At 43.0% G+C, this 12,048-nt stretch overlaps 1 protein-coding gene across 2 annotated transcripts; it reads right to left on the reverse strand.

Moving 5' to 3' along the window:
• Window positions 1-53: 53 nt before the first annotated feature.
• On the reverse strand, window positions 54-11,860 carry wasa (WASP actin nucleation promoting factor a). Of its 2 annotated transcripts, none has more exons than XM_080444987.1 (10): window positions 11,627-11,860; window positions 9,415-9,555; window positions 8,558-8,644; window positions 8,260-8,356; window positions 6,589-6,633; window positions 4,450-4,636; window positions 3,386-3,561; window positions 1,770-2,560; window positions 1,064-1,175; window positions 54-251 (listed from the first exon to the last, which is right to left on the reverse strand). In XM_080444987.1, exons 1-10 carry the CDS (start codon window positions 11,729-11,731, stop codon window positions 199-201), a joined length of 1,794 nt encoding a protein of 597 aa, XP_080301113.1. In that variant the 5' UTR covers window positions 11,732-11,860; the 3' UTR covers window positions 54-198. The 2 variants fall into 2 exon arrangements, with proteins under 2 accessions (XP_080301113.1, XP_080301114.1); XM_080444988.1 differs by having other exon boundaries at window positions 11,634-11,749.
• Between the last annotated feature and the right edge of the window lie 188 nt (window positions 11,861-12,048).

The raw sequence follows: 12,048 nt of genomic DNA on the forward strand, positions 1-12,048 counted from the left end.
CAATACAGGTTTAGCCCTCTGGGCTTCAACCATAAACAAGTCCCAATCCAGTCTGCAATGAATTAAGCTTTAATTGACAAATCCAACAGCAATTCAGTGTTTTAAATTAGCAGTTAAGAACACATAAACACAATCAATCACAGTGTTCCCCTAAGTTCGATGAAACATAAAGAACATTAAAAGAACATTTTAATTACATCAGTCGTCCCATTCATCATCAAATTCATCATCCTCATCCTCTTCTTCATCATCTGAAAGAGAACAAGAGAACATGTTTATGTAAGGACCTCTGGAGGTCTGATCTTTACTGAGTCCAGCTGTGTCTCATCAGCTGGTGTGTATTCAGTGTTTTCTCGTTAGCCTGTGTTAATTGTTTGTTTGTTGTTTGTTATTCTGTGGTTCTTTGTACTCGCCTCCTGCTACTGTAGTCTACCTGTTCTTTGTCCTCACAACACATCTGCTGCGTGCCGTGTGTGTGTGTGTGTGTGTGTGTGTGTGTGTGTGTGTGTGTGTGTGTGTGTGTGCGTGCGCGCTGCAGCTGGGTACCTTTTCACTCCAATCCCCACTCAGTGGTGGAAAGTGATTAAGTGCCTTGCCCTTTTCTCAAGTACTGTACTAAAATACATTTCTACTGACTCTATTTAATTTATGTCCTACCTTTGATTAATTTGAATGTATCATAATAGATTAAGGTACGGCTATATTGATCACAGGGCACATTAACTAGATATTAATGCATCAATAATTATAGTCCAATAAAGTAGTATTTATTATTCTGAAATGGATAATGAGTACTTTCACCGTTGGTGCTTTAAGCATATTTTTTGTCCTAATGCTTTTGAATTGTACATTTTGAATGCAGTGGTACTTGTAACAGAGCATTTCTATAATATAATATCTGAGTACCGTACTTGTTCCACCACTGATTGAAATCATCCTGGTTTTCACCTCCAAAATCAATCAATTAAAAGAAATGTCACTATAGTAGATTGATGAGGGATCAGGATCCATATTGCTATGTATTTGAATGAAATGTGTTCAAGTGTGATTGGTTGATAGTTACCAGAGGAGTGGATGGCTTTACTTCTCTTCTGCATAACCAGCATCAGAGCTCCAACCATGCCCTCCCCTCCCTCTGGAGCAGCTGCTGGAGGCGGTTCAGCACGCACTGACACCTAGAGGACACACACACAACACTGTTGGCACAATTGCAATGTGACATTATATAGATCATTGGTTCTCAAAGTGGGGTCCGGGGACCCCCAGGGGTCCTTGAGGGGTCCCCAGTCAAATGGTAATGGTGTGATGTTTCTAATGGTGTGATGTTTCTTTTTATGCAACTGCCTATTGCACTTTGAGATTTTTACAAATGTAAAGTGCATTATAAATCAAATCCATTATTTATTATTAAATGATTGATAGGAACCAAATGAACCCTCATGGGTCTGTAACTGAGAGAGTACAAATGGAACCAGAGTTAGATTAACATAGATTTTACACTGTATATTGGGGTTCCAGAGATTAAAAATGCCATCAAATGGGGGTCCATGGCCCACTAATGCATATCAAATTGGGTTCCTTGAAATAAAAATGGTTCGGAATGACTGCCACAGCCTTAAGAATTGTCTCTTTTGGGGGTCCCTGCCAAATCTTTTGAAATGGGGGTCCGTGGGCTAATATGTATACATTTGGGAGACCTTGACATGAAAAAGTTTGAGAAGTACTGATACAGATGGTGAGGGGGAAAAGAAAGCAAGAGGTGTGTTTACGTTTTGGAGCTTCCTCCCCAGGCGGATCTGTTCCAGCAGGCCTCCTCTCCCTCCGCCTCCGTCTCCACCTCCACCTCCACCTCCACCGCCACCTGCTGGCGGAGGAGGAGGAGGAGGCGCAGGGAAATCTTCGGTGCTGTGGACCGGGGCAGGTGTCGGCGGCGGGGGTGGGGGTGGGGGTGGTGGCGGCGGAGCAGGTCCACCTCTGCCGGGTGGTGTGGACGCATGAGGGGGAGGAGGAGGTCCACCTCTACTGGGCGTGGACGCAGGAGGAGGCGGAGGAGGTCCACCTCTACTGGGCGTCGACGGAAGAGGAGGTGGTCCGCCTCTGCCGGGCATGGACGGAACAGGAGGAGGTCCGCCTCTGCCGGGCATGGACGGAACAGGAGGAGGTCCACCTCTGCCGGGACTGGGAGTCGACGGAAGAGGAGGAAGGTGTGCAGAGGGATGTGGGGGGCGAGGAGCGGCGTGGGAAGCGGGGCCGGGGGGTTGCGGCGGCGGTGGAAAACGGTCGTCGGGCGGCGGCGGTGGAAACCGGTCGGCGGGCGGCGACGGCGGGGCCATGGAGTGCGCTGGAGGCGGGGGTGGGAATCCGCCCCGAGACGACGTGGTGGAGGGGGGAGGAGGAGGCAGCCCTCCTCGCGTGGCAGGAGGACGCGGGGAGGTCTGGCGCCGATGAGGATGGCCGCCTGGGAGAGGAGGTGGCAGGGAGCCACCTCCTCTCGGCGGGGCAGGCGATGAGGCTTGGCCAGGCAGTGGAGGGAGGGGCCCCTGTCTCGGGGGTGGAGGCCCTAACAGGACATACAGAATAAAAAGAAGAACAACACACAGAAACAAGTTAGGAAATATTAGCTCACAATGAGGTGTGGTGAGTACTGTTTGTTTTTTTAATAAAAATGTCAACTTCCTGTTGATTTTACTATTTGAAGATCTGGATCCGGATCCGCGGATCCAGTCCAGGTTTTCTACTTATTAAAAATGGCAAAATCAACAGGAAGTTGACATTTTTATTTAAAAAAAAACGGTACTGGGTTTGGTGATGTTCTATATTGTCTGAATCAACTTTGTTTGCGTTCGTTTACGTGCTAAAATAGTGACTTTGAGAGCTGTTTTACCGTACAATGTAAGTCAATGGGGAGCATATTTTGAATTATCAATTTCTAATCAATGGAGCAATTATTTTTTATTTCTTGCCCACCTTTGGAGTTACATCATGGCAAACCTCTACCAAAGTGGTCTTGCCCTTTAAAGCTACAATCCGTCATTTTTGTGTCCTCTTCGGTAGATGAGAGGTAATCGCCACCATGTCCGAACTACAATAAAAATCTAATGTCCAATCCGGTGCAATCCTGCTTCAAATAACTTAATAACCCCCTTTACCAACCACTGCAGATGTGCTAGTTTTATAGTGGTGGAAAGCGGTCACAAACTCGTAGCCACGATGCAAGAGAGTTTTATTAAAATAAAACTGTCTTACATCGTGGCTACGAGCGTGACTGTTTTCCTTCATAGGCCTATTGGTATATTCAGCGCGTTCTACAGCCGCTCCTGTAGTTATAGTGTAATTGTACTAGGTAAAATCAAATCAAATCTGCATGATGATGCTGAAGTCTGACCTCTGCTGGCCTCTTCTTTCAAGGCGTCTATGCCTCCAAACTCATTGATGACCTCTATGACCTTCTTGGAGGTCTCCTCGTCATTCATCATCGCTGCGTCGATCCCGGCGCTCGACAGCACCTTCATCAGATCAGGGTCCGGGTTGTTGGGGTCCCAACCGAAGTGAGACACGTGTCTGACAGAGATTGAGAGAGAGAGAGAGAGAGAGAGAGAGAGAGAGAGTAGTGAGAAATTAGTGACAAGGAGACACGGTCTAAGAGTGAGATGAGATTTCATTTCTGGGAGGAACATAAGCCAAAAATAGCAGATCTATCTACACGAAGTGACGCACCGCGTTGTGAGCTTGTACATCAGCTATTTATGACGAAGAGATTTGGTGTAGACAGAAAAAAGCGGTCCAAGTACAGAGCCAGCCAACTCAGGTCCAGTTTAGTCTAAAGGGTTTAAGTCCTTCTACCATTTGGTTCCATTTGTACACTCAGAGATAAATCAAATTAAACCCCAGCATCCGTATTGTGGGGAAAGCTTTCGCTGAAAATGGCAGATGCGTCGCGTTGTGAGCTTGTCCATCGGCTATTTTCAGCGAAAGCTTTCCCCGCAATAACAGAAAACAAAAAAGTATTGAGCCCTGAGGGACTACGGTTACTAAGTGGTTAACTCTCATAATCGTTGCTGTCCGGCAGAAACCAGCTAACTCCATTTTGACGCTTTTGCATTTTTTCCCCATAAATCAGGGCCATTGAACCTTTACATCTGTGTGTTGGTAAAATAAATATTGAACCAATGAAAAGCATTAAAAAGCGCTTCTGACAAAACCAGCTAACTCCATTGGATCCTCAAATTTTCTGCTAAACCAGCTAACTCCACCGGAGTTGACTCCTAACTTGACCTCGAACCTCATTGTGAGCTTAGAGGTCCATTCAGCTGTTCTTATCAATGATGAACAAAACCTCCTAACTCCACTTTTTTTCATTTTCTGAAACAGCAGAGATATGTAGGAAAGAGATCATCAGACAATGGAAAGAATAAATATGGATCCAGAATATAATTAACTTAAACATACTGAAAGCCACTGGGTGCTCCGATGTCTGCTTTGGACAGCACAGCACCCTTTTTCTTGTTCTTCTTCTTGTCTTTCTTCTTGTCTTTCTTCTTGTCTTTTTTGCTGGTCACAGGTGAAGGAACAGAATGCTGGTATGAAGGGCTGTGGGTGTGTGGGCTCTGGATCTCCACCATGGTGACGGAAGGAGCTGTCAGCAGCAAATAAATGACATTTAGATCAGCCCACCTTTACCAGCTGCAACATTCAAGTGATGAACACATTAATGCTAATTACAGTCCAACCATATCATTGTGAAATGGAACATTATGCATGATCACTACTTATACGTTTGGGTACTGTAAGCATTTTTTTCAATTTTACTCAACAGCTTTAGTATTTCTATTCTATTGTGGTATCGCTAAATTTCCTATTCCAACACTGAATGTGTAATTAACCTTTACCTTTGTATTCACATGAGTATGCTTTTATGTATTTGTCTGTTTCAATTGCTGTGCTGAAAATAATGGGGAGTGGAGGAAGAGAGGCGAGGAATAGGTGGAAAAGATGAAGAAAACGTTCTGCTGTGATTTGTGACAGAAAGGTACCAGCAAGGGTGAAAGGAATGCTGTATGGCACTGATGAAAAGACGGGAGGCAGAGCTAGAAGTGACAGAATTGAAGATGTTATGATTCTCATTGGGAGTGAAGGAGGGACAAAATCAGGAATTACTAAATTATAGGGTCAGCCCAGGTTTTAAGGTTTGTAGTTGAAGCAAGAGGTTGAGATGGTTTAGACATGTGCAGAGGAGGGATGAGGGGTGATGGATGCTGAAGATGGAGCTGCCAGGCAATAGACCATATTCACACGGCGGCCATATTGCCATTAAGTCAATGAAATGCCACCCCAGTTGCCACAGCAACGCAATGTTAAATTCCAAAATGGCCGCCGTGTGAATATGGACTATAGGGGAAGAGGAAGGGCCGGAGTGGGACTCCAAAACTGACCAGGAGTTATACGCCCAAACCACCGCGCGTGTGCGGCGAAAATTTTTGGGGGCCTTTGGAAGGCTTTGGGGGGCCTTTACAGTTAAGTTACAGCAATTTCACTTGAAAAATGTACCATCTGTGACAGTCACACAACAGGCCTGACTGGCCTGGCCTGAGTTTAGGAGATTTGATTTTTTTTGCTGCAGCACTTAAGCGCTGCGCTTGCTGTGGCTGGCTGGCCTGACCTGATGAAAAAAAAAAGAAAAAAAAAAAAGAGACAGGCAGGCAGGCCACTAAGGAGGCAGGCCACCGGGAATAGTCCCGGTCCTCCCGACGGCCAATCCGGGCCTGGCCCGGAAGGCCAAATATGTGGTTTATGGATGTGGTGAGAGAGGACATGCAGGTGGCTGGAGTGACCGAGGAAGATGCAGAGAACAGATGGAAACAGGTGATACACTGTGGCTTCCCCTGATGCATACATACTGTATGGGACTTAGCCGAAAGAAAAAGAGGAATTGCTGTGCTGAATATTTATGAATGTGCATTGTCCCTTCTTAAAGGCCCTGAACACTACTGTTGTTTTCAGTTATACTCTGGCTCATTAAACCTCTTCCGCACAAACTAGGTTTGTCTGACAGCTCCCTCACACTCCTGTTAGTTATGTTGCACCTCTAATGGCAGGTGAATTTACCTTGTGGCTTATAAGCCTACAGGTTTTGTGACATCAAAACATTTTCAGCATATTTCCACCCAGCTTCAACCAGGCTAAGGCTAATCAGCAGAGTAAGTGAAAACACCTGTATGAGTGTTCATCAGGGCTTTTAAAACACATCATGTTGCCTTGCAGTTTGATTGTTATTTGTTAGTTATAGTGTTTGTCAACCATTTTTGTGTGTTTTTTATGCATTAGGCCATGGACCCCTAAAATAAGATTTTTCTACTGATAGATTGGTCCAGAATTACAAAGTAGCGCAGAAGATTGGCTGAAATACAGGAACGGCCACAGAAAAGGGGAAGATAAAGTTGGAACCACACTACACGCCTGCCACGCGCCACCAACATTTCAAATCCAAAACAAATGTTATTTATGGTGCTTTGAAATGCGTCACACATGCGTGTTCAAATTTAGCTGCTCAACGTCAGAACAAGTTCATCAACTATATTTGTGTCTTACCTTTGGGTGTCGGCAGATGTCGCTGCTGCTTCCTCTCTGCGACGGCTATGGAATGGAAGAACAAGGAAGGTAGGATTAGGGAGCTTATGGTAATAATAATAATTTCCTTCTTCCTTAACAGTGGATTTATTTAAGGAAGAACACAGAGAATGTGGTTATATTTCCTTTTTATGATTATGTTACCTGCAACCTGAGGAGAGTAAAGTCTGACTAAATGAATGTGGAATTAAAGTTGCTGTGGGTGATAGTATGTTAAAGAGACAGACTTGTTTGTTCAGTAAATCTAGATCCATAGAAAAGCCCAATACTACCTCCAATGATAAACTGAGGAAACATAGGGCTGAGAGAACCTAGCATAGGCCTGACCCTGAATCAGGCCATTCATATGATAATTATTTTTCTGTAGGCTGCATGCTACCCCCCTGCATGCTATGGCCAGTACTGGTACTACTGGCCATGTGATTTGTTGCTATTGTTTTTGAAAGGTTTCAGCCATGATGATCAGTGATGATGATCAGTTTCAGTATGCTAAACCTGACCACACCTCAAATGTACTGCTCAGTGTTTTGTACTGTATTCGAATGCTCAGCCATTTTGTGGAACTGGACACACCTGCAACAGCCTGAAATAGCTGTCATTAATATGTCAGTGTGACCATTACGCACAGCTCTGAATATTTATAGCTCCCATACTATTAATAGCCGTGATATTCGGCCATTGTACCTGTCATTGTAAATCCAGGCACACATTACGACATTGAAAGGCACAAATGTTACTGTAGTATTCCGTGACACGTTTGTTTTGGCCTTGGATGTTATTTTAAGCATCTCGTTGAAATGCTGGACAGACGGGGAGTTCCACAGGGAGGACGTAAGGCGTGCGGAGGAACAGGCTGTCTCTGCCACGCATGTTTCGCTCCCTTCTGAAAAGGTGCCCAGACCAACCAGAGTCACTAGTGTAGCAAAAGAGATCTAAATGGTAAATAGTGCATTTAGCACCTTTTAAAGTACTTTACCCTTACACCCCCCGGCAGGCTGCAGCCCAGGAGCCCAGGAGCCCGAGGCTCTAGGGGACTCACCCGGTGACCAGCAAGCACTAATAAATCAAGGCAGGCAAGGCTGATGAACCGCTCTGGCCTGATGGTCAACAAAATGCATCCAGAAAAGAAAGGTTTTCTGCTAATGTGTTCACTGTAATAAGAAACATATCAAGCATATCAGGAAATTAACCAGCGTTTGGGATTGCTTAACAATATCCAGTGCCTCCCAGAAAATTCTATTTGTTCTTTAGCCATAAACAAGTAAAAAGAATGGTCCTTTTTCAAAGGATTCTTTAAATTGTGCTAAAAGGAGCTGCAAGGGAACATCACACATGGAGGAAAAGGAACATCACGCACGTTTTTGTCGACGTTGCCTTACGATCTAACTTTGCCGGTAACCAACATGTATTTTTCTGAAGTCTCGTTGATCAAAATCTGACATGCATGTCTTTATAAAGTAACTTGTTAAGGGAACTGGAATTGTGATATTAGGGCAGACTTATTGATATCTGTAGTGTGGTGAATATCAGAGGAAAGAAAAACATGCTGGCCAAAGTATCATATAACATGATATGGTAGACATAAATCTTAAAGATGCTGATGTACAGTAAAGTACAAAGAAATATGCTGACCTTGGCGATTAATTCTTAGGTTTATCTTCTCTTCGACAACATTTTGAAAATGTTGACCTTCTTGTGCATCGGAGAAGTTCAGGCCCACTTGACAGTCCTGCATGGTGTTAGAATTAACAATATCATACACACTTATTTATGATAAACACACAATAGTCGGAATAATATTTGTAGTGTAGAGATTCTGCATGCTCGATGCCATCAATATGCAGGACAGAATGCCATAATAACCAGGCCACAAGTAAAAGGTCATTGCTAACAAAAAACTGTAAGGGAAGATGGAGAGGCGTTTGCTTACGTCTGCAGCGAATGTGTGAAAGTATGTGTTGGGACAGTCATAAGTGAATTCGTCATAGAGTTCCTGTTCCCACAGCTGTTTTCCTGCCTGTGAAAAGAAGAGGATTTATATTTTAACCTTTCAACAACAACCATCTGTATGCCATTCTTACTACTTGCTTACTCTTTTTCATTATTATTACAATTTATTTTAAGTTTAGTTTACTTCTAGCTGTATCATTTTTTTCTTTATCTGTCCTGTTTCATTTCATTGCTGTGGTACTGAATTTCCCCTGTGGGATCAATAAAGGTCAGTCAGCCCCTCTGTCATTGTCTATAAGATTTGCATTGAGTGTAACAGCAGAGTGTTTTTTTCATGGTCAGAGTCGAGGGACAGCGGTGGTGTGCTTTAAAGGTTCTATGACATTCATTTCACTTTTTTTATGTTTTTTTGGGGGTTTTATGACCTCAATTACACCCAAAAAATCTGAACTTTGAACATTCAGTGGATTTTCTGTGGTCTGGGGTTTTCTGAATAATTAGGCTGAAAAGTAATCTGAGCTTGGCCCTTCGGCAGTGAGGTCACAGCCGATTAATCCCGCCCACTCTCCTCCTCGCCCCTCCCCTATCCTTTCCTTTGGGGGGGGGGCGGAGCAGAGGCGATGATTGACAGGCAAAATCCCTCACCAGCGACACCCGCAGGCAAAGATTTCTTATTTCATTGCAGTTGAAAAGGCTTTAGAAATGTGAGAGAAAAACACCTGCCATGGATCAATGGAGTGGATTTTTTTGTTAAAATCTTCTATACACGTTTGAAGGACCATGACAAAGACTTTTAATGTGTGGTAAAACTAAACGTCATGAAACCTTTAACATTACCTTCACGTCAAACGTTCGTATGAAGTAGGAGCGCTGATGGTTGTCCTTGACGAAACACGCCACTGCAGTGTGCTGGAGACTCCAACAGTTCGGACTGTGAGGCAACGCCATGTACAGCTGCACCACTGACGTGGCTAGAGACTACACATACACATACACATACACACACAGTTTGAATTACTATTGTACACTTGTGAGGACATCAGCATTTTAGGACAGATGTTTTATGAATGACATTAAAAAAATGTTGTAGCTTTTAGATCCACTATTTTTGGTACATGACACTGGCGCGCAACTAAGTATAAATCAGGCATAACTCCAACCCTTACCCCGAGACCAAACCTCTAAATGCCTGATCCTAAGCTGAATCTTTTCATAATTGTAAGCCTAATTCTAAAAATATTTTTTAACCATAAAACCAACATATCTCTGCTTTAGAAATGCAGACCATTTACCAGCCAAATGAGTAATTTAATTGAACTTCAATAAATTTCACTTGAAAGTATTGTATAATACAAAAAATATGAGTAATAACAATATTTAAATCACCCCATTATGAATCTATTTATCATGTACAATAATGACATTTAGTTAATGTAATGTAGTTTAATCAAATGAAAATAGAATAAAGAATGAATAACTAAGGTCTATGATCATCATGCAAGTCAATTTGTGAGTCTGTGTCATGACATTAAGAATACAAAAACAAAACATCAAGTGACCAGTAAAACTGTTGTTACAAAGGACATGACATCTCGCATGATATCAGCACCTAACCCGGCATAGCGCCAGTGTGACGTCACAGCATGACGTCACATCTTCATTTAAATGTATACTGAACCCCAGGCATACAGAGAGAAACCAGACATACAAGAACAGGAACAACAGAGAAGTGAAAGTTGCTCTAAGGTTATCTGGTATATCTTAGAATGACTCCTCAGACTTACAGGGATCTTGAAACTTAATACAGTCAAATTGAGTCAATCATATCTCTCCAACTAGATGATAATCTCAACTATTATCTACGGAATCTTACAGCACTATCATTACTTTGAATATTCTGCATGCTACTGTATCTTTGTTTTTTGCTTTTTTACGTCTCACACTGAGGATTTTAAAGTGACAATTCACAACCCAAACCAGCTAGTGCCCTAAGCACATTCTTCACTACAGGGGTGTTAAAACATGCCTGGCTTGTCATATTGATTTGCTATTTTGCCAGGTTTGCCACAACAGAAGGCATTTGTTTGCCTTAAACTCAACAACTTCTAGGCAGTAAACAGGAAGGCAAGTTCTGCTGAAATGTGTGTGCTCAACACCAGGCTAATTCTCACTACTAGAGGAAGAATTGTTTAACCACTGTTTCCTGCCAGAGCTGCCTGCCTGCTGGTTTTGATGACCTAATATTAGCAACACCCAAGAATAAACAGATATACTAGCAGGAGTTGAATTACTATGACATGTCCAATGCATAATAATGATAATAATAATAATAATAAAACCCAGTATTTCACTCCAACTGCAGTGAGCATGTAATTGAAGAAAAGATTCAACAATAAGTAGTACGGAAAGAAGGGGCAATAGAGTCTATCACACTATCACACTCATCTTGTGTGATCACACTATCACACTCATCTTTGAGGCCTGCCTACACATGGGAAATGTAGAGATTAGGTTTCACCACCAACCGGAAGAGGAAAGATTTGAGACAAGTGAAAGTATTCAAATACTGTATACTGTGAAAGTAATACATGTAACAACTTAAATAACTTGTGTTGCAAGGAGAGGAAAGTAACTCTGGTGAATGGTGAATCAGACTAATCGATGTAGTTGATTATGAAAACATTATTAGAATTGTTTTTGCATTTATCTAAAAAAAACACACTTCTTGATGAATTGACTTATCAGAAAAGTAATCAATAGAATATCCAATAGCTAAGAAAAAAAAATCGATAGATACAGGCCTACAGTACATCGCCTGGACTTACTTTCACAAATTAGACCAGTGGTTCTCAAAGGTGGTCCAGGGACCTTCTGGGTTCCTTGAGGAGGTTCCAAATGGACCCCTCATAAAATGTTAACGTTTGAGAACCACTGATCTAGACGTATCAGTCTGCAGACAAACATCAAGGACAACATCAATATATCCAGCATCCTGCAGTATATACTGTAGCTCATGTTACATCCTCTCCTCCCACTCTCCAGAACTTACAGCACACCTTCTGCCTAGAAGGTCCAGCACCATGTCGTTCTCCTGTGAGCTCAGCAGGGCGCTGGGGACGCTGTCCCCACTTTTAGCTTTGGATCGGCGGTTCATAGTTCCCTTTAAACGTTGTCCTTGTCCCTCAGCGGTAGTCTTGAAGGAGGGCGCGGGGCGCGGGCAGCCGTGAGAGCATCTGTCCTCTCGTCTGGGTGTCGTCTTGACTCTTCAGGACGTCGTCTCTGCTGTTGCACACAACAGCAGAGAGCAGGAAATGGACACAACCGCATTATTCAACCCCCTTTTTTTCTTCTCTTCTTTTCTCTCACAGGCTGAAGTGATACTTCCAGTTTCTAGTTGAGCTGCTTTTATAATTGGCTGTCAGTTGTTGTTGTTCTTCCTCTTTTTGGCTACACTTTGTGCTGAGAAATAAC

This window comes from Gymnoscopelus braueri (assembly GCF_963280865.1).
Source record: "Gymnoscopelus braueri genome assembly, chromosome: 12".
NCBI lineage: Eukaryota > Metazoa > Chordata > Actinopteri > Myctophiformes > Myctophidae > Gymnoscopelus > Gymnoscopelus braueri.